Raw genomic sequence first — 21,940 nt, forward strand, 5'->3', positions numbered from 1 at the left:
TCGTTCACATCTTTTGAACACGTTGACTCAGTGTCATGAACCCAGTGACAGTACCTGGGAAATGATTAGCACGAAGGTGTGACAATAACTCGATCCACAGTAAATGTTTTAACAAACAGCATAGACAGAGGTCAGAATGTCATAACATGCACCGACACATGCACACATATCGGTCATTAACGTGTAATTATATGCATGTAGTAAACACTCATCAATACATTCATGTAATGTTTGTGAGAGGACGTTGGCTGCAGGGCTGGATGACTGTGAAAATCCTGTTGATGCACCTGTGCGGTCTTTGCTCGCCTTAAAAGAATGTGCATGTGCATGAAAAGGATTTTGTGTGCTTGTTTATGCAATGTGTCAGATTGTGTGTGTGTTTGCGTCCGTGTGTGCATGTGTGTGTGTGTGTGTGTGTGTGTGTGTGTGTGTGTGTGTTTCCAGGTGGAGGAAAGAGGGGGCAGTTTGCAGCAGGGGACCGGAGAATGAAGTGAAGGAAACGGGAAGGAAATGACGAAGGCCTGCTCTCTCAAAACTGCCACTCTCCCTTTGTCGTCCTGTATGGAAACTCGAACACACGGACACACACACACACACACACACACACACACACACACACACACACACACACACACACACACACACACACACACATACATACATACACACACAGCCTGTTGTTGTTGTGACTATGATGAAAAATGTGGTACACAGGATCTGAGACACAGGATGGAAAACACTGAACTTGGAGAATAGAGTTAGAGAAGGAGGACGGGGAAACAAAGACAAAAGGTTGTTGAAAAAAGAGAGAGATGTTGACGGATAAAGACGGGGGAGAACCTTTTAAAAAAGAAAAAAAAAAGATAAACCTGACTGAACTTCACAAGAAGTGTTAAATGGCAAATGTTTGAGACTTATATAACACAAGCTTACTTTGCATTCACAAGACTCCTTTCCCGGCAGATTTCCTATAACAGCTGATGACTTCAATACTGTTTTCTTTCATTCAGCATCGTTTTGTCAAAGTCAGCGTCCCATTTTTCAAACGGCTCTTGGAAATTAAGCTCCGGGGAGACTCACTTTCGAGTGGGAGCAGGTAAATCATGCGCAAATAAAGTGATTATTGCAGGTTTGTCGACTGAGCGGCAGCCAAGTAAAGCGGTGTTGTGCACATTAACTCGAGAGCGAGGCAGTGTAGGAAGCCAGTTCTCCACAGATGCAGCGAGGGTGCAGCTCCTGTTGCCGCCACGACGACAGGAGCTGGGTGGTGCTCGTTTAAAACCAGCCAGATCAGCATCTTATGGGAAGATGAAGCGTAATGTTACAACGACTCAAGAATGCTTCTGTTTGACACTGACGCTCAGGTGCTCAGGGACCGACATGATTCAACCACTGAGGCCCACACAAAAACAAGACGGGACTGTCATAGGAAGGCCAAAGGTCACTGCAGGAATGTCATCGGCATGTTTGTTATCGCATATTTTCACACAAGTGCGCTGTGTATCTGTAAGCACACACACACCCGCACACACACTTTTGATGTTCAGAGGAAATCTGTGGTTTTTAGGAACAATCTCCTCCTCCAGCTCAGCAGTGTTGTTTTGATTCAGTTTGTCTGTACTGTGGGAGAAAGGCTTCAAAACAAGTTTTCTTTATTCCTGTAATGGCAAAAAACAGCTTTCTCCCGTGGGGCTTGTGAGCATTTCATGCAGTGGTATTTTTGTGTGTGTGTGTGTGTGTCTTTATGTTTCTTCATGCTTTGTGCAGTGGAATTAATTACACTAACTTAAGTATTGTACTTAACTTGAGTATTTCAATTTTCTGCTACTCTCCACTTCTACTACACTAAAATTCAGAGGCAACTATTGTACTTTTTTTTTTCCCCACTACATTTTTTTGACAACTTTAGTTATGAGTCAATTGCAGATTTGGTGTAATTAGTGCAGTCCCTGGTCAAAACGTGCTGCTCAACACAGGTGAGAGAACACCGACACTCAGAGCAACCAGTCCGGACTGCTAACTGCGCGCCTCCATGAGCTAACTAGCCATGGCAGCGCTAACACAGAGCAACAGTAGCTAACGTTAGTTAAGAGTCCGCTAATGTAAACATGGCACATAAGTCCCACAGAGCTCCTTTGAGAAAAACTTACTCATGGCTTTTATAAAGTATTTCTCCACTGTGCTGTTGCTGCATTCGCAAGGCTCTCCGAGGTCAAACAGTTGTTTGTCCAGTTTGCATCTCTGCCTTTATGTGTCCCTGAGTCAGACTATGTGTGTAATTCATCACATAATTATGCTTGTATTCACCTGGGAGTGTACAGTACATTACATTCTCTTGTATAATAGCCGGACGCTTTGTGCCACGTGAACATTTCACATCAAATAGGAAGCCAAGATAAACTCAGGTCAACTGGAGGCGTCCTGAATGAACTCGCAGACACTAGCTGGCTCGCTAATGTGAGTGCTGAGTTTGCTCTCTAGGGCATCAACTTAATCAGTGATGTTTTATTAAGAGAAATCGGATGGTTAATGTAGCACAAAGTCCCCACATTTCATGAAAACCTGCTGGTCTAAGCACATGTTGTAAGGTAGCACTTTGTCAGGAAAAATCCCCTGGCGAACAGGAAGTGATGTCTTTTATGTTCTTGGCAGGAGCAGCAGCAGCAGCAGCAGCAGCAGGGGCACAAAATGAAGAAAAGCTTTGTGGTTGGCATGACATGCAATAACAACCCAGACTGAACTCAAACTTCAGGAAAGAAACATGCAATCTGCAGCAAAGGAAAAACCTTAAGAACTGTATTTAACAGCAACTAACACAAATCAAAGATCGCACCCTTACACCGCCACTTCAAAGTTTATCTGCAGGTAAGCCAGGCATGGGCATGGCAACAGCCAAGGGCATTTCCTGGACGTTGTATGGCTCATGAGACCCAATGACATGCTAATTCCATGGAGACAGCGCTGGGGGGGGGCAGATTACAGTCTGGCAGCGGAGGTCCAGCAAGGTTGCTCTTTAGTTTCCTGGAGCTCGTGGCCTGTGTCTTAAGAGGCTTTAAGAAGCTTGGAGGAGATGAACTGCCATCTGGCTAAATCCAGGAGAGCCAGCCACACATGGTTGGGAAAATGTTGACACCACCAATGAGAATGCGACGCAGCTACGGATGTCAAGTCTTTGTCATCGAACACATTTTTAAACTGGGATGTTTCTAATAAGTAAATTAATCATATTCATTTTTCTGAGAGCTCCTTTTTTATGCATCTGTTTGCCATTGGTCTAGTGATAACTACTGTATTATTTTTCATCGCTGATATTCCCGTGCAGCCTCGGCTTCTTCCAATCACATTTCAAGTACTAAAATACATAACTGAGTAACCAATCATTGGTTTGAAGCACTAACACTTGGCCCCAGTCCTGTATTCCATCAAGGCAGTGGCAGTGGATCAAAACATTGTGAGGTTAACTTCAAAACTTACAAGATGTTTCAGTTATTATTGAAATGACATAGCTGTGTCAACTGTGATATATTAGAGGGGAAAGAGCATATGTTTCTCTGTATGTCTCCCTGTCTCCCCTTGGATTTACACCTGTGGTCATTAGTTTTCCTACAATATTCACTCTTGTGATACAGTACTTGGTTAAAGTCAGGAGAAGATTTTAATTTAAAGCACAAAACTGAGAAACTAAAATTGACAGTATATAAATGTCCTTCCTGAAGACAGGGCTTCTCCCCTTCAGCAAACCTTTACTGTTTTAACTAAGTATTAGAGGTGCGCTGTGTAGTTTTGGGGAGAACATTTTAATCAGAAGAGAATGATCTTGATTGATTGTTCAGCAACTAAATAAATAAACTCTCCATTTTCATGACTGAATTAACTGAACAAACACACTGACCTTAAAGGACAACACAATATCATACCGTTTTACTTATATGTGGCGGACCCTGCCATCTCTATCGCCTCAAACAGTGTTCTTTACACCTTATTTTCCTCCGTGAAAAGCTTGCTTATTCCGTTATGGAAAAAAAGAAACAGTGTTACCTTATTAATATTCTAAATATTAAATTTCTGAGTTTGAATTTTCTTCTCCAATACGACGCGTTGCCCCTTTGAATTTTGAGTCTGAAAAATATTAAGTGGTAGCAGGGCAGTGGAGATGTTGCTGTGTTGCATCATCTGTTGTATGTGCCTCAGCAGGGGTTTTGGTTTTGGTTGTTTACAGTTTCACACACATCATATCTGTGTCAGGAACAGTACGATCCTGCAGGGGAAGGAACAAACTGGCTCACAGTCTTCACCCTTTCCAGTCAACTCAGATCTGTCAAAAGCCTGCAAACACTTTGGATCTGTCTTCTCAAAGCGCTTTAATCTGTTTCAGCTGTGACAGATACTGGTCTTCCGTGTCAAAAATATGTAAAGATCCGGTAAAATACCATCTGTCAGTCACACAGACAGTACGTCGATCAACAAGACGCACAGAGATTTAATCTGATTACCTGATATTTTGTAAATCCAAGCAGCAGGGACGTGATGCACCATAGTTAGGTGCGGTGTAAATACTGTCAGCTGAGATTCGTGCACCCACAGCAGGTTTGTAAGGATCTGTAAGGAGTGGTTCTTAGACAAACAATGACTGATAAACATTGGTGAGATTTCTGTGAACAAAAGACCCTGTTTTGTTTACATTCCTCTTGTAGGAAAGCACGTGCTGTGGACTGTTTGTCCGGAGCGGCGCTGCGCAGCTCTGAGCGCTGCTTTGCCCTCTTCACGTGGCAAACTATCTGGGAAAAAGGCAGTCATTTGTAAAAATGTCCGATACACAAAGAATGATGCACCTACTATACTTAAACCTACTCTGTTGTACTCTGTAGATCACTGTATCGCACATGATGCCAAACAGGCTATCAGGCTAGTATAAAGCAATATGTTTCACAAGCAGCACAATCAACAGGCTCAAAAATGACCATAAAGTTGAACATAATTCAACTATTCTTTCCAAATATTTTCCAATTAAGTCTTTAATAGTTTTCATTAAATAACAAGCACAAAATAAGGGTATGAAAAAATAACAGGGGAAGCTATGAAACAAATGATCAGATCTAAATAAAACATATCTTTAAAAAAAAGAAACAAATGTAATTATGTTCAGCGATAAATCACATAAATCTCTCTAATCTACATGAAAACAATGTGTATCTGTTGGTCAGAGGTTCATTAGAGGTTAACATCATCATCAGAGAGATTCATATTGTTTTAAGACCTACACATGAAAGTTCATGTAGATTTCTGCATTTCACTCCTTGAATAGGTTGTAAGTATTTGTTTTTGACTTTTTATGCACAAACATTGATGTAAATAAAGAAATGAAGAACTATCATGAATTTTTGCTCCTGCTGCTCTCAAGTATAGGTATTTTGAGGTCATAATAATAATACATAATAATAATAATACATAATAAATAAACACTGCCATTTCAGTGACATTGTCATCAGATTTGAACTTGGACCATGTAAGGCCAAATGGTGTGGACCTACGGGGGTTTCCAGCCAGTTACAGGTCAGGAGGCTTTTTTTTTCATGAATAAATAAATAAAAACAAGTCAGAGTGTTCAGAATCTACAGAGCAGACATGTCTGTACTGAAAAAAGTAATCAATAGGGCCCAAAACCATGACTATACTCCAAATGGTTCAACAGCAGCTTTGAATTTACTCTGGGCTCGACTGGGATAGGTGTTTTTAAGACAAATGTACATGCATATCCAGGATGAAATCTTGGCAATACAGTTTTGGTGTAATGCCGAACAGAATTTCCAAAAAAAGATTGGTGCAAACCATCTGAAAATCACATTTGTGCAAAGCACGCTCAGTACAAGACTGAGGAAAACCAAGAAGCTTTAGAAAAACACTTTGCAATCCAGAACAGCTGCCAGTCCAAGATTTGTGCATCCCTTGTGCCATTTGTGTGGCTGTTTGCCAGTTCCCTCAACTTTCTATATTTGGTTCCTCGACTCTTTTCCCTTATTTTCTCTTGCCAACAAGTCCACCCCAGTGACTCCACGTGACCGAAGTACTTACACGGGTGTAAGTGGATGCAATAACTGTGTTTTCTACAGGTGCAAAGGTGACTGCACCCACCAACCGTGCCAGCTGTGGATTACCTTTGAGCTTGGCTTTCAATTGGACACCTATTAATGGATGTCAACTGACATGCTGGCATTATGTTAATGAATCGACCAGCCTCCTGATCCCTTCTCGCTGTAACGGCCCGTCAATACCAGGCGGCAGCATGCTTGTACACAATGCCCTGTAAAGGATTGATCTAAATACAGTGTTCAGGACGTGTCTACCAGTGACAAGTCTGTTACAGGTCATTTGAGCAAATGGAAAAATTTGTTTCGATTCACCTGATCAATGCCTCCGAGCTCTTGGTGTCCGTCAGTAAATATGTCAATGTGGACTTTCGGTGATGTGACATGTGAGACCCTCAACAGCCTCAAGTACAAAGTGCAGCTTTCACAGCTTTGGTTTAAAGTGACGCCTTGAGATAAGCGCTCATAAAGCAGATGCAACTAAGGAATTTTTATGGAGATGCATATGCATTTTGCCCCTGTCAGCCAGTAGACGCACCTACAAACACTCCCACACACAGAAACACGTGCATCCTACGGGACAAGCCTGGGACCCGAGGTGTTGGACACTGCAGCTGTTTCCTGCCTGTATTTGAAACAGGAAAGTTGCACATGTGGATTTCAACATAGTTCCCGCACATTTGGACAACTCTGAAAAGCGGGCCACAGCATCTAGTGAACAGAGGTGCTCAAAACTTGCTCTCACTTTGCTCTCGCCCCGGACAACAAAGGCAACGAGAAGCAAGTGTTTCGAGGGCATGGACGTACCCGATGGCTCGCCCTGTACAAGGTGCTGATAGGTATCACATTGAAAACATCTCTTTTTGGTCACTGCACTCTGCTCAGACAGAAAGTCTGTCTGAGGGTCACCCTGTGATTTTCTCTCCCTCCTCTGTTATTATTCCATTTCCTCCCCGTGAACGGAAAGACTGAAATAACCCTGCCGAAATCTATGGCTCTCCAGGGGCAAGGCTTTTGTGTCGGAACAAGTGGAAAACAAGAGCAGCAGTGACTGAAAGGGACACTGCGAGATCTAGAGTTTCGCGGCCTCATGGGGCTCGGCCCATAGACACAGACACGGCTCATTACATGAGCCGGCTGTATGGAGACCAGTCGAGAAGTGTCGTGTGAGACACTCAGCGTGTGTGATTCACAGGGGAAATTGTAGGCCGGACTCTTTTTGGTAGCCCGATGACGGCTGTGATGAAATATTCTGTAAGAACCTGTAACTGTGTGATGTGATGAACTGAGGAAAGGAGAGGTGATGATCCGAGCTGAGGGACACCTACACTCCCAGTCCCAGAAAACTTTTTTTTCTCCAATCATCTGTTATGACTTTTGCCTCTTCTTGTCTTCTTAAGCTAAACTTTCGCTGTGTGGCTCCATGGGTGAGAATGCCCGCCGCTTAGCAACGTAATCATGAGCCCAAACTAACGTGACAAGTTCTCCAGTTCTACCGCTGGACGTCCTGTGGTTTGTCCAAGTGGTGTTGTCGTACCAGCAAGTCAGAGACAGCGGACTCACTCTGTGAGCATCCCGTGATGGCCTTGCTCATCTCATCTTGTGGCACTTTGCTCAAAGCACCACTGTGCCCTATTCGTTTGTACATGTTGTATTTCTGATTATTTTATTCTTTCATCAAGGTCGTTCCCTGTTGAGACTGCATAAACCAATGATGCATAAAATCACTAACATCCATCTGAATGTTGAGCAGACACAGCTGCTTTTAACGGATACACGCTCTCTTTGATGAATTCAACCATGTCTGGTGTATCTGCCCTCAACGAGAACCCGAGCAGAGCCTTAGAGGGTGCAGCACATGAAGTGTTTCATAGAACAGCTGAGCATGAAAATGACCCGTACCTACACGAAGAGCGCATGCATGCATGCATAGACACACACACACACACACACACACACACACACACACACACACACACACACACACACACACTCCTGGAGGACAGCTGTCAGATTCAAACTAATGAGAGTCCAGGCTGCTGCTGCTGCAGCTGCTGCTGCTGTAATGGACTTTTTTCTGTCTCTCACAATCTTTCTCACATTCACAGCAACCTGGTTAAGTCATCAGTGGACTGACACCGCCTGACACTCTGCCCGTGAAGAGTCAAGATACAGCATTCTCTCCGAGAAACACCGGGAAAGTTCAGCAGGTCTTTGCCTATAATGTATGCTGCACCTGTAATTCTATGTTGTGAATGATTTAACCCTTGGAGAGCATGTTAATAACACACCGTCATGACACAAATAGCATGTTGCATCCATCTCCTCCTCACCTGCCCCAGGTTCTAGCGCACTGTCTACCTAAAGCATCTAATTACGATCAGCGGGCGTGCCGGGACATGTTGCTCTCTGCTACTTTTCCAAGAGATTCGTTCATGTGTTTCCACAGCCGGGAGAAGGTCACCGGGCCTCTGTGCTCTGATTCAACCCCTCTGACATCCTAGAGCTGCTGCTGTAATCAGATCCACTTGCAGTAACTAACGGCTCTGGTGCTTTCCCGGCCGTCCTCATGCATTATAGACGAACACATTTTTGAGCGTGGCTCAAAGTGAGCCTGCGTGTCAGCCTGGCACCGGTGACGATCTGGTACAGCGATGGCCCACGGCGGCGTTCCACTAGCAGATAATTAGAAAAGTCGCCTGTCTCTGTGTCAGAGCAGGCAGGGACAGCTGAGCAGAATCATTTAAGTTCATTTAAGTGTACTTAAAGGGCAACACATTAATGTGTGTTTTCCGGTCATTTGCAGTACTTCTGCATATGTGAAAAGGTGGCATCAGTGGAAGATGATGCGATCCAGTGATCATCCATTGATGTCGATAACTGGTTTAGTTGCATTGTGGGAGATGTAGTCTACAGGCTTTGAGAAGGAAGAAGAATATATGTGCAGAACAAAAGCTTTATGTCAAAAATGTCTTATAAACACAGAATATCTTATTTCAAAAATCTTATTTATTTTTATTGCCTTTAAAGTCTTGGAACTCACATTTTAATAATGCCCAGTCACCGATCAATGAAAAAACTCTTCATGTTTACAGAAAATTGGAGAACTTTAAAAACCAACAGCAAACACGTTGCTTCTGTGACTGACAGACAATTTTCTTGTTGAGTGCGTAGCCGTTTTTTCCAAATGGCTCACACATGCCAGACAGTAGGCAAAGAAAACACCTGAGTGTTTGTTCAAAGGGAAAGCACCCGTGACATGTGAATATCAAACCCCCCCCCCCCTTTTTTTTTTCATTCTCTCTTATCAGCCAGGAACTCCACTCTCTCTCTCTCCCTGCGCAGCTTGAAACGTGTTCTCCAGCCACTTGTTGACAGCAAACACTTTCAAACCATTTGTTGTGTGAGTGCACAAGTGGCTGATATCCAGGTAACCTTGGAAGAGTGTGAGAACGTGATTGCTTTTGCGGAGGTGAGACGCAGGAGAGATGTTTCTCCCTGACCCAAAGAGAATGTAGGTCAGGGAGAAAGGAAAGGCAGCCGTGGAGCAGGGACGGAGGACAAAATGGCACTTTGCTCCGTCTTTACGTGGTGAGAGCGCCGGCCTCCCGCTAATTACATTAAGCTGTGCACATACTGATGATGTCATGCTGTCTTCACAGTGAGCAGTGGAACGATGCATCACACCACACGTGGAAGTGAAACTGACTGGTGTGGGTTTCGGCGCTCGGCTGCTTTTTCAGCTCACAAGCATGATTATCATTCGACGAGCCACAAACAGCAGCAGCAGTCTGGATTTGGAGCATTTGTGTCTGTGTGCCCCTTGGAAGCACATCAATTCATAATGAGCTGCTGCAGAGCTTTTTATAGGACTCACCGACCGCTGGCTGAAATACATTAACCCTCCGTCTCCGGATCTCTTCTCTAAAGCCGCCATGTTTTTTTTGTTTGCACTGAATACCTAGAGCCAGCGCTGGTGAGAACACGCCTGGCTCTGGAGGAGCTGTGTGGGCTCTGGGGTGCGGCCCTGGCAGACAGACGCACACCAGTAATGGCTTACGTGCGTCGATACATCAATATCTGCGTGTTCCAGCTGATGCTGTTAAATCTGTCTCTGCCGAATGACTGGCGAGAGCTGTGTGCCGCGTGCGTGGGCTTGTTGCTATGTGTGAGAAAAGGAAGTGACATGCGGGGTGGTGTCACTGCTGCTAAGTCACATCCATCTCTGGCCACGGGTCACATGCGCTGGCATGAGAGGTGATGCAATGTTTATTTTTGTTTTTTTTTTACTTTATTTTGAATGCCGCCTTTTTTGCAACTCCAAGTATCAGATGTTGAGCCTGGCACTCTGGCGTTTAAGAGAAGGAAGTTAGATAATCGGTCGTCAGTGTTTCTTCCGTGTATTAACTGACATTTTGGCAAAGTCGAGCCGACGCATTACAATGTAGCGGCCTTCCTGATTTCAGCAAGCGGGGTGAATTTGAATGAAAAGCACCTGTCGCATCACAGGATACACTTTCAAGGGCAACTTGTTTTGACCCTAAGAGGATAAGTTCACCCAGAAATGAAAGTTCAGCTACCGTCTACTCACCCCCATGCTGATGGGAAGTCGGGCGAGGTTTTGTAGTCAGCGGAATATTTCTGGAGCTTCGCAGCAGAACACTGTTGCAGCCTTCCTTCTCCTCGACAGCTGAAGTAGATGGGGACTTGTTTTAAGAGGGAACAAAGCTGAAAATATGAAATGGCTCCGTACAGCTCGTCCAGTGTAATCCAAGTCTCCTGAGGCCCTGAGATCCCAAACTCATTAGAAAAGACGTTGTTTACACCCCTTTTTTAACCGAAGTCTTCACTGCGGCTGCTTAGCTGAAACCCAAGAATGTAAATGATGTCTTTTTTAAAATCTGTTTGGGATCTGGGGGCTTCCGTAGACTTGGATTTCGCAGGACGAGCTGTATGGAGCCATTTTTTAAGTTGTTCATCTACTACTCTACTTCAGTTTTCTAGGAGAATACTACAACGCTGTTTTGCTGTGAAGCTCCAACAAATGTTTTGCGGACTACCAAATGTCATTTTTCGGTGAATTTGTCCCTCATGTTATTCTCTGTAGTGTCTCGCCAAAGGGAGGACAGGACACGGAACGTAATAACAGCACTTAAAAGACAGGCGCGGTGTTAAAAGACCTCGGGTGCCTCTGCTGCCCTGTTATTAAAGGACTCATGTGATGTTCCAACTGTGGCTGCTTGTGCTGACGTCCTCCTGTGTGGCCTGGCCTTCCCTGAGGCCGCTCACAATGAATGAGCCTTCAGTACCTTAACTCAATAACTTGTGCAGCCTGCTCCCTGAACGCCATCTGACGAAAAAAAAAAGACTGAGCCTAGTCTATTAAATGACATACATGTATACGACGGCAGACCCTCCAGTAAGTATTAGCGGCGAGAGAGTGTTTCTCTGGTTTCCCTGTCTCCATGTGACTTTCAGTCAGCAGTGCAAATCTGACCCCAACACGAGCGTCTGAAGGTAAATCCCCTCTCATATTAAAGAGCACCAGTGGAAAACATGACCTACATGTTCTCCAGCACAAATCTGCACATAAACTTCGACAGCTTTAGATCATTTTCATTTTTTTTTTATTATTCATAATTCTATGAGGTTCACATAACAAACCACATTTTTTTTTCATTCTTTAAAAAATAACATATTTATACTTAAAACATCTTACTTTACATCTTAATACATAACAGTGTGTTTTTTTCTTTTGCACAGCAAAGATATGACATTTATGTCTCGGACAACATAACAACAAACATCGTTTTACATGAAGCCAACATAATACTTGAGTGAATTCTACAACAGTGCAAAGTAAAATAAATGAACAGGCTGTTGCAAAAAAAAGAAAAGAAAAGAAAAAAAGGCCCTGACAGGAAACTTTAGGAGGCCTGTTTAGACCCACTGAACCATTTAGGAAAAAGGCTTTTTTTAAAAAAAAAAAAGAAGAAGAAGAAAATAAAATAAAAAAAGAAAGGGGTGTGTTTTTTGGCTCATGAGGAGCATCTTTCAACAGAAAAATGCATTTTTCAAGAGAGAAAAAAAAAACTCAAGGTAAACAAGCTCGAGGCTACAACAAAATCCTCTTAAATAAAAGAGATGGAATTAGTGTCGTGCGTCTGAGGGCGCACCGGGACCTCGTCGGTTCAACCAGTCATCTCTCGAGCGGCACGCACTCATTTCCCCCCACCTGTCCTCCGTGTTTACACAATCTTCCAAATATCATTCAGTAGCCTAACTGCGTGTCTAACTCCTTGAGGATCGTCTCTGGATCATCTCAGTTAGTCGTGGAGAGGCACCGATGCGACAAACAATCTCCAACAACAAGGCTGACGACAGAGGAAATGTTTTTTGTTGTTGTTGTTGTTTTTTCTTGGGGGAGACCACAGAACATGTGCGTCAGGAATGCCTCGCAAGTATTCAGGCAATTTCCTGCACCTTTACCTCCTCGAACCCGTTGGTGAGCAGGGGGGGCTCCTGGTTGCTCTCTATGGAGGACTCGCTCCCCGTGCTCTCTCCAGAGAGCAGCCTGGTGACTCTCAGGTCGGCTTTCAGTGTCTGCACGTCGTTCCCTATGCTCATCTCTCCCAAGTCGTTAATGATCTGAGTCAACTCCTGTTTACCGTTGGCAACACAATCACCGTCCGTGTCCAGAATGTCCTCACACTCAAAGTGCATCGCTTTCTCCTCCTCCTCCTCCCCGACCAAGTCCTCCGTGATGGAGCCCAGCTTGGGCGCGCTCCGGCTGCGCTCCACCGGGGGTTTGTAGTAACACTGTCCGTTCAGCAGCTTCCTGAGGGGGACCAGCGGGATGGTCTGCTCCCCTATGAGCTGCTGCTGCTGGTGCCGGGCATCGTCCCTCCGTTTTAGTCTCTTAAACTCGGCCAAGGCTGTGGCCGAGGTCTGGTACAGCAGCAGCGCCATGGCTTTCGCCTTCTCCGGCTTGGACACCAGCACTGCGTGGCAGCGCAGCATCACGGCCTTGTGCTTCATTTCGTGCCTGTAAATCCAGGCGAAGATCTTGGGGAGCCTCGGGTCCGCGACGCAGTAGGTTATCCGGTGCAGCAAGTACAAGTGTCCCGGCCTCCTGGCCTTGTCGTCCACATGCACCATCCGGATGCCCTGCGAGCTGATGGTCAGCCTCATCTTGGTGCCGTTCTTGCCCATTTCGCTCTTGCCCCAGATCTTGCTCACGGCCACGTCCGTGCAGCCGTCCCCTTTGGACTGGATGGTGGTGGCGTTGCCCAGGTAGAGCACCGTGTACGTGGGGTCCTCGCTGGTGATCTTCACCTTTTTCCTCTTGGACTTGAACATGCTGCCCACCCTGTTGAGCGCGCTCTCCGGGCAGGACTTGGCGAAGGACGTGAGCACGGAGTAGTTGAGGCTCACCGCATAGCCCTTCTGCTTGGACTGCTTGTCTTCCTCAATCAGGTCGAACTTATTCTTCTTCCAAGGCAGCATTTTTTCTCGCTGTTTCCAGTCAACAGCAACAAAGTCTAGAGAAAGAAAGAAATACACTTTGGGTCACTACTAAATCCTAGAGGAGTTTCTCTCCCTGTCAGGTCATTTGTGAGCTACTCTATGGGAAGTGAACGCAAAGACAACGTACTTCATCTGTTTGTCCGCTAAAGTCCTCTTGTCCATAGTGGTGTCCTCGCTGCTGTCTCAACGTAGCGCACAAAAGAGTCTGCTGTGGCGAGATGAGCTTCAAAGATTATATACAGGGAGAAACCATTTCAGTGTGACTGTGGGGGGGACTGAACCAAATGAGAACGGAACTGTTGTGGCTGTTGTGGCCAGCCTGTGTGTGTGTGTGTGTGTGTGTGTGTGTGTGTGTGTGTGTGTGTGTGTGTGTGTGTGTGTGTGTGTGTGTGTGTGTGTGTGTGTGTGTGTGTGTGTGTGTATAGAGAGAGAGAGATACAGGCTGGCTGGCAAACGTGAGAGTTTTGTATCAATGAACACCATATGCATGCATATTCTCTCAGTTTTTCCAATGATGATAATAAACTGTATTTATATAGCTCCTTTAAAAACAAGAGCACTGACAAGCAAGCAAAAGCAGGAGACTCTGGAAGACGATATAACAGAAAAAAACGGTCTAAGGTGAGTAGAAACAAGGAGGCAGAACAGAACGTGTAAAAGCATGAAAAGTCAATATGAGTAACTACAAGTCATAAGAGTAAAAGCGACAAAACAAGCAAAAGCACAGAAGAAGAAACAGAGAAACAAGTAATGCAAAAATAGCAATGAATAAAAGAATCAAAGCAATAAACGATGATAAATTAGATTTGAAACAATTAATTATACATGTAATGTATTAACTAAAAATGTAACCTGTGTTTCTCCCTCTGAAATTAAACCAACACAAAAAATCTCAAATAGTAATGTTGGTTTTTTGGGGGGGGGTTTTGTCTTTAGTATACCTTTTTAATATACTACTACACACCATGTGTGTATTATCATTAATATGGGTGCAATTATCATGTGCAGTTGTCCTTGGTCATATCTGCATGTGAAAGAGGAACAGAGTCTAAATAGTCTTAAAGATTAATATTTTGTTTTTTTATTTTTATTATTCTATTTCATCTTGTTTTTGTCTTGTTTCATTTTTTTAATCAGTCACTGGGTCACTATTTTTCCCTCTGCTTTTGACTGTTGAGCTGCTGTAACAGGTGAATTTCCCCGGTGAGAGTCTTTTCTATGTTGAAAAACTTTTGTATCACATCGAAATGCAATATTAACACAAGCTTTGATCTTACATGAAATTGAGAAATACATAACTTAGATGTAAAGTATTAAAATATTTTCAAAGTCTGTCAGGTCATGATATTGGTAGGCTTTATGTGGAAATAAGGGAGGTGAGTCACTCTGATACACTGCTGGTTTTTGCTGCCATCTTTTGGTTTATGTCAACACTGCATCAGTTGTTTGTAATTGGGGGACGGGTTACGTATTACTTCGCGCAATACTTACTTTTAATTTACTAATTTTAATTTACTGCAGAACTATATGTGGACTGTATTATAACTCGTTTGATTGTTACAGGACTATACGTTGGCATGTGGAACGAATGTAAGGGCTGTCCTCTTTTCTTCAGAGCGCCTTTGAGAGCTGGACAGAGAAGTGGACGGTACCATAACAGCGTCGTTTAAATTGCTTAGAAGAAAGCAGACATTAGCTCATATTCGTAGATGTGACGTTCATAAATTACATTAAACTCACAACCAATTCAGCTAAAGGAAGGCCGTGAATAAATATCTAAGTATTTGACGTCGATTCTTCCGGATTAGATGAAACTCGATTGGTTTGTCCCACTTCCGGTTCTTGCGACAACAACGCAGTGCACATGGGGTACGGACTCTAGCTAGCATCAGATAGCGTTTTACATTTTGTGAGATATTTTAACAGAGGACTTTAGTGACAACATCAGAAGTTATGGGCAAGAAGAAGGCCGGCGGAGGAGTCGGACTGGGCCGAGCTCTGATAAAAGAGAGACTTCAGGCAGGCCGAGGAAACAAGAGAGGCGACTCATGGGTATGACATGGCACCAACTAGCTTATATTATACACGCTTTAACAAACCATAAAAGATAATTAACTCACATTTCATATAATGATACCAAGTTCCAGTTCCCTTTCGATCATTTTTGACCTGCCACTCATCTATTCCCGTACACGGAGGGTTCGTCAGAGCTGTCAATAGTTCTGAAAAGTGTGGTTCTTTGCTCGCACCAAATTCCATTAAGAAAATTTCATTTTATCGCTGCTTTGCTTATCGCGGACGTGAAATGCATACCTTAATACTTTTTCGTAATAGATAAGTTCCTGTTGTGAATTTCGGCGTGGGGGGGAATTATATAGGGGCATTATTTTGCCGTAAAATCTCAATATTAGTAGAACTACTAACTTACCCACTTGTGAGACAATTTTTGGAACCACCATCAGATTATTTGGGCATTACACAACAAAGTAATCGTATGTCTCCTCAAGCAGCCAGTGTGTTGCAGATGCCTTTCCCTGAGGCACCTCTATAACCTAGGGTTGATGTGTGGTTTGTTATTAACGTCATTAATGTTAAATAATTGCAGCTCCACACCAGTGAGCTGAATGATGGCTATGACTGGGGGAGGCTGAACCTGCAGTCAGTGACAGAACAGAGCTCCATGGATGACTTTCTGGCCACTGCCGAACTGGCTGGAACAGAATTTGTTGCAGGTAAATAAAACCCAATTTGCTTAAAATAAAGTGCTTGAATTTGATTTGAAGTGCAATTTGTAGCCAGAGGTTATCAGTATTTCTGCTAAATAAGCATGGTAAGCTGTGCTCAAATACAAGCGATTCTCTCCAACACTATTTTTTTTCTCATTTTTGCTTTTCAACTTGCTTTTCAATACTAGTGGGCACACAGCAAATTTTGTACACGTTAATGCTGTGTTGTATGTAGTTGCACTGTTACCATCCAGTATCCACAATGTTTCCTGTGTTTTAGAGCTTTGCATGCAAAAAATGTATATATAATTTTATTTTATAATACTACATTATCCACTGCACCTCTGTCTCTTTGATTTCACTGCTGTCCCTGACTGCCTCTTGCTTTGTTATCCCAGAAAAACTCAACATCAAGTTTGTGCCAGTGGAAGCTAGAGCAGGTTTGTTAACAGCTGAGGAGAAATCCAGGCTGGCAACGCTGCATGAAGAGAACAAGCATTTCCTCAGAATTCCACGGCGGTAAGTAAATCGACCTGGTTAATTGAGTTAATGGAACTGCTGCGATGTGTGTTTTGCAGGTTTAATTTTTGTGATATCTCTCCACCAATTTTAAGCCCCCACTGGGATGAGAGCACCAGTCCAGAGGCGCTTCAGCAAGCAGAGAAAGACAGCTTCTTGGAGTGGAGACGAGAGCTTGCCGAGTATGTAATCTTCTGTAAACTCAGCCACCTTTGTGTTCTTGTTGCATGTCTAAAAGTTGCTTACAAAATCAAGAACAGTCCTTGTAACTGATTAAATTGGTGAAGGGGTATCAATGTCAGCAATCTAACTCCAAGTGTTACCTGTAAAGGCTGGAAGAGGAACAGAAGTTAATTCTCACCCCATTCGAGAGGAATCTGGAGTTCTGGAGACAACTGTGGAGAGTGATCGAGAGGAGGTAAAGACTTTTCAGCCCATACCAGTCTCTAATGAGGAGTGCGTTCCCCTTGTGTAATACTTAAGGCAAAACTGTTTTCATGTTTATCTGTAGTGATGTCGTCATTCAAATTGTTGATGCCAGAAATCCTTTGCTGTTCAGATGTCCTGACCTGGTGAGTACACTTTGGTGGGAAAGAGGAGTTGCATTCATTGCTGTTGGGGGGGGGAGCGCAGGTTCTAAACCACTTGTGAACGCTGGCTGTTGAAAAGCTCACATTTTGCTTTTATTTTGTTTTGTAAAGATATGTCTGTTGTGTGCTTCCAGGAGTTGTACGTAAAGGAAGTGTCAAAGCATAAGGTAAATATGCTGCTGGTGAATAAGGCAGACCTGTTGACCAGGGAACAGAGGCGGGCCTGGGCCAGACACTTCCAGAAAGAGGGGCTGAGGGCAGTTTTCTGGTCTGCCCTGGCTGAGGGCAACAGACTGGATGCAGAAGAAAAGGTGAGCAGTCGGATGTTTTTGGAGCTGTACTCTGAACATCACCTGTGAAGTTTAATGTGTGTGTTAATACACTTAATCACATTTGTTGGGAGCAGATAACCACATAGATCCATGTTCCCTTATCGCGGGGAGGTGGAAGTTATCACTATGTTTTAGAAAAATGTTTGTGAATAGTCTTGTTCTTCAGCATCTCAGAACTCGCTGTCTTTTATAGAGGCTCTACAAAATAGAAAAATAGAATGAAGGCAATTATTAATTCATCAAATGTGAGATGAATTTACATTTTTGTTTAAATTGCTTCTCTATTCATTTACCTACTTTAATATCCTTATCAATTATTTTTTACATTTATTTATGCATTTATTTTTGTATTTCCTCTTTGCATCCTTACCACAAAAAAATATTTCTCCATGTTTTTTTTATTTCTTTAAGCTATTATATTTCATCATGCAACATTATGCAACTATTTATTTTACATTTTTTGCTGAAAGATTTGGACAGTTTCAGTCCTCCATAGTCCTTTTTAAACCCTAGCTTCAAAGTGCAAAATGTCTGTTTTCACAGGGCATGGAAGTGGACGATCCAGAGTTTGGAGAAAGCGAGCCAGAAGATGAAGGACAGCCAGACAACGAAGATGTGACCGAAAAGGGGGCACACAGAGATGAAGAGGTGAAGGCAGAAGAGGAGGTGGGGGATGAAGAGAGTGGTACAGAGGAAGAGGAGCAGGAGAAGATATCTGTAGAAGAGGAGGACTGGTACACCTGCTCAGAAGACGAGCATGAGGAAGAGAAAGGGACTGCTCGTTCATCCGGGGAAGCCACCTTCTACAACTCCAGCCGTCTGCTGCATAAGGATGAGCTGCTGGAAGTGTTTAAGGCTGCTCACAACGGGCAGAAATGTAAAGATGGACAACTGACAGTCGGACTGGTGGGTTAAAAATTAGCATTTTATTGAAGAGAGTTTTCTGAGCTACTAACTCAGTTGCACTTGGCAGGCATTGGTCAGAATAAGAACAGTTCATGCTTCACACAGAATGTTTTTGTGTGTTTTTCCATTCTTTGAAAATGATGCTAGTTCATATTCTCAGATGTCTTGAAATGGAAAATTCTGAAACACTTCGCCTTTGTCTACTGTTTTTGAGTGATTGTAAAGCAATAACTCTGTTCTGTTTTGTGTGAATTCAACAGGTCGGTTATCCAAATGTTGGTAAGAGTTCTACCATCAACACTATTCTAAGGAACAAGAAGGTTTCCGTTTCAGCCACTCCGGGACACACTAAGCACTTTCAGGTGCAGTAATATACTTTAAACCTGATGTGAATTCAAGTATTTTTTTCCATCAGCAGAAAAACATAATGTGTGTTTTTTTTCTTGCTTCCTTTTCTTCACATGTATTGTCACAGACTCTGTACGTGGAGCCAGGTCTGTGCCTCTGTGACTGCCCGGGTCTGGTGATGCCCTCCTTTGTTTCTACCAAAGCTGAGATGATCTGCTCTGGGATCTTGCCCATCGACCAGATGAGAGATCACGTACCTGCAGTCTCACTTATATCCTTTGTGTGCTTTTTGACACAGCACCTTCACGATCCAGTCATAAGGAAGAGGTGTTTATGACCTTTTTAAAGGAGCTGTGTAAGGAGTTTTGCAATTTTTTTATGACATGACATTTGAGAAAGTGAAAGTAGGAATTTCTCACATCTTGCGACTGGGAGTTGAGATTTAAAAAAAAAAAAAGATTATCTTCTTCAGTAGGAGCTGGAAAAGCAATAGTGATCTGTAGCACAAACAAAAGAGTTGTCTCACTTGTTTACAGCAATGAACTCAAATAATCAACATTAATTAAAAACAGTTCAGTCCTTAACTGAGTTGTCACATATGTCAGACGATCCCTCGGCACGTGTTAGAGGGCACCTATGGCATCAACATCATCCGACCACGAGAAGACGAAGACCCTGACCGGCACCCAACTTACGAGGAGTTGTTGATGGCTTATGGATGTGAGACTGCCAGAACATTTTTTTTCCATAGAGAATAAATAAAAAAATAGGCCAAAAAAATGAATGAATCACTGAGTGATCAACCGTCCTGTTCCATTTAAAGCTTTGTTAATCCTTCTTATGTAAGTACTTTTTATGTAAGATTGTATTTAGTTTATTATTGTGTTTCTTTCTAATTCAGACATGAGAGGCTTCATGACGTCTCATGGCCAGCCCGATCAGTCCAGATCAGCCCGGTACATCCTGAAGGATTATGTCAACGTAAGTGCAAACAAAATATATTTATTTAAATCTACATTCACCTGCAGCATTAAATACATAATGACTCAGCTATGATTGGACCGAGGCATAACACTGCACATTGTAGGAGCTGTTCTGTGAAATTGTTTTGGGTTATTTAATCATAGCCCAAGTTTTAGAAATTCACACTTTGTTTTTTTTTTTTATTTGGCCAGTCCATACATTTACCTAGAATATGTGCATCCTGAATAGAACATCCTCACTGCACACTAACAATGTTGACTCCTCACAGGGAAAGCTTCTGTACTGCCACCCCCCTCCACATATTAAAGCTGAAGACTTCCAGCCGCAGCACAACAAGTTCCTGAAAAAAGACTTGGACTGCTGTGACCTCTCCTCAACAACAAGCAATAAGAAAATCAAGAGAATTGAAAATGTAGTCGACAAGAACTTCTTCCATCAGGTATAATAGATCTCATGTCCTCTTGTATGAAAACTTTCACAATGGTAGTTATGTGTTGTCAGAAAATCAAAAATATGTACAGGTATGGTCATTTTTTGTGAAATTAAATGTTTGTTGACGTGAACTCTCTCTTCAGGAGAATGTACGGGCGCTCTCCAAGGGGGTTCAGTCTGTCATGGGCTACAAGCCAGGCAGTGGACCTGTCGGCCCAGGAAAAGCTGGATCAGAAGCAGCGCCGGGAAAACCCTGGAAGAAACACGGCAACAGGAACAAGAAAGAGAAAGTACGCCGTCTGAACAAACATCTGGACGCCTGAGGTTGATCTGAAATCAGAACACTTTTAATCACAGATCATTTCAGCTGGAATGGAAAAAACCCCTCAAGTACAGTTCATGTGATTCCAAAGGAATTAATGTGGAGCAGTATCTGTAGGTAGATTCAGGACCTTTAATCCCATGTGGAGTATGGCGTGTCAGGCTGTGTTGATTTTAACGAATGAAGCGCATAATAATGTCCTGCACCACTCTGTTAGAAAATCATATCGGTGCAAAGCATTCCATCAACCGGATCAGCAATTCCTCACCGGGTCTCAGCATGATCTCCGAATTTTATAAAACATTGAAAAGGACATTTTCAGTCTGTATTTAGAAGTCACTTTGAAAGACACAACATTTTTGTTAAAAAAGATATATTATTGTGTTTTTCTGCATATACAGTTGAGATGAAATAATAAATTTTCATATTGGTGTTTCCCTTTACATGTGTATTTCCAAATGTTTGGAATGCCATGTTGAAGTTATCAACCTACAGGGGCACATAGATTCATTTTGTGGTTATTTTCTTCAAGAGCCTTATTTGCTGCAGTTTTGGGGTAGATAAATTCACATTAATCAATATTTTTATGTCAAAATTTAATGATACGGCTGTCATTTCAAGCAATATGATGTTTGCTATTTTGTTGGATCTGGTTAATTACATAATGTTGCTTTGAAAATTCACCAAAATTAAATCTGAAGATGTAAAAAAGTGTATGAATTGTAGAGATAGCCGAAAAATAAGAGGTGCTGCAGTCGTTAAACATCTAGATTTGATCTGAATATTGTCCTTTTGTTGATGTTTGGACCTTTCTGTTGAATAAATGTATCCCCAAGAGGAGTGTATTGTATATGAAGTTGACGTGTAGATTTTTTTTTTTAATCAGCATTATAAATAATTCCTTGATTGCCCAGTACTAACAGATAAGCGATCTGCCTCTGGGGTTCTGATTTTTCAAAAGACACTTAATATGCCAGTGTCATGTCAAAGGAAAGGGCTTGTTTATTCAGTTTATTCAGGCATGAAAACAGATAGCGCTTGTTTATTTAGACATTGTTTAGACATCAGAAGAAAAAAATGCAGTTAATACAGATCTTTCACTTCTGATTAAAACTACGAACTGCACCTTTAAAAACCTTCCTCCATCATCAAGGACCACTCCTCCTCT

The 21,940-nt window shown here is 42.8% G+C and overlaps 2 protein-coding genes across 2 annotated transcripts; one reads left to right on the forward strand and one right to left on the reverse strand.

The window, feature by feature from the left end:
- Positions 1 to 11,696: 11,696 nt before the first annotated feature.
- fam43a (family with sequence similarity 43 member A) lies at positions 11,697 to 13,877 on the reverse strand. The gene is made up of 2 exons (XM_037116037.1): positions 13,741 to 13,877; positions 11,697 to 13,627 (listed from the first exon to the last, which is right to left on the reverse strand). Exon 2 carries the CDS (start codon positions 13,590 to 13,592, stop codon positions 12,552 to 12,554), a length of 1,041 nt encoding a protein of 346 aa, XP_036971932.1. The 5' UTR covers positions 13,593 to 13,627; positions 13,741 to 13,877; the 3' UTR covers positions 11,697 to 12,551.
- Positions 13,878 to 15,252: 1,375 nt separating this feature from the next.
- lsg1 (large 60S subunit nuclear export GTPase 1) lies at positions 15,253 to 21,628 on the forward strand. The gene is made up of 14 exons (XM_037115793.1): positions 15,253 to 15,665; positions 16,219 to 16,345; positions 16,738 to 16,858; positions 16,954 to 17,040; positions 17,190 to 17,276; positions 17,370 to 17,430; positions 17,583 to 17,759; positions 18,324 to 18,686; positions 18,947 to 19,048; positions 19,162 to 19,305; positions 19,631 to 19,754; positions 19,936 to 20,015; positions 20,287 to 20,457; positions 20,594 to 21,628. Exons 1-14 carry the CDS (start codon positions 15,567 to 15,569, stop codon positions 20,771 to 20,773), a joined length of 1,923 nt encoding a protein of 640 aa, XP_036971688.1. The 5' UTR covers positions 15,253 to 15,566; the 3' UTR covers positions 20,774 to 21,628.
- The last annotated feature ends 312 nt before the right edge of the window (positions 21,629 to 21,940 follow it).

Source organism: Acanthopagrus latus, chromosome 11 (genome assembly GCF_904848185.1).
Source record: "Acanthopagrus latus isolate v.2019 chromosome 11, fAcaLat1.1, whole genome shotgun sequence".
Lineage (NCBI taxonomy): Eukaryota > Metazoa > Chordata > Actinopteri > Spariformes > Sparidae > Acanthopagrus > Acanthopagrus latus.

Excerpts from the sequence above, each read along its gene's own strand:
- lsg1 (XM_037115793.1), top strand. The coding sequence starts at position 15,567 with ATGGGCAAGAAGAAGGCCGGCGGAGGAGTCGGACTGGGCCGAGCTCTG. Across the intron at positions 17,277-17,369 it reads TGGAGAGTGATCGAGAGGAG|TGATGTCGTCATTCAAATTG; the intron begins GTAAAGACTTTT and ends GTTTATCTGTAG. Across the intron at positions 19,755-19,935 it reads GTTGTTGATGGCTTATGGAT|ACATGAGAGGCTTCATGACG; the intron begins GTGAGACTGCCA and ends TTTCTAATTCAG.
- fam43a (XM_037116037.1), bottom strand. The coding sequence starts at position 13,592 with ATGCTGCCTTGGAAGAAGAATAAGTTCGACCTGATTGAGGAAGACAAG.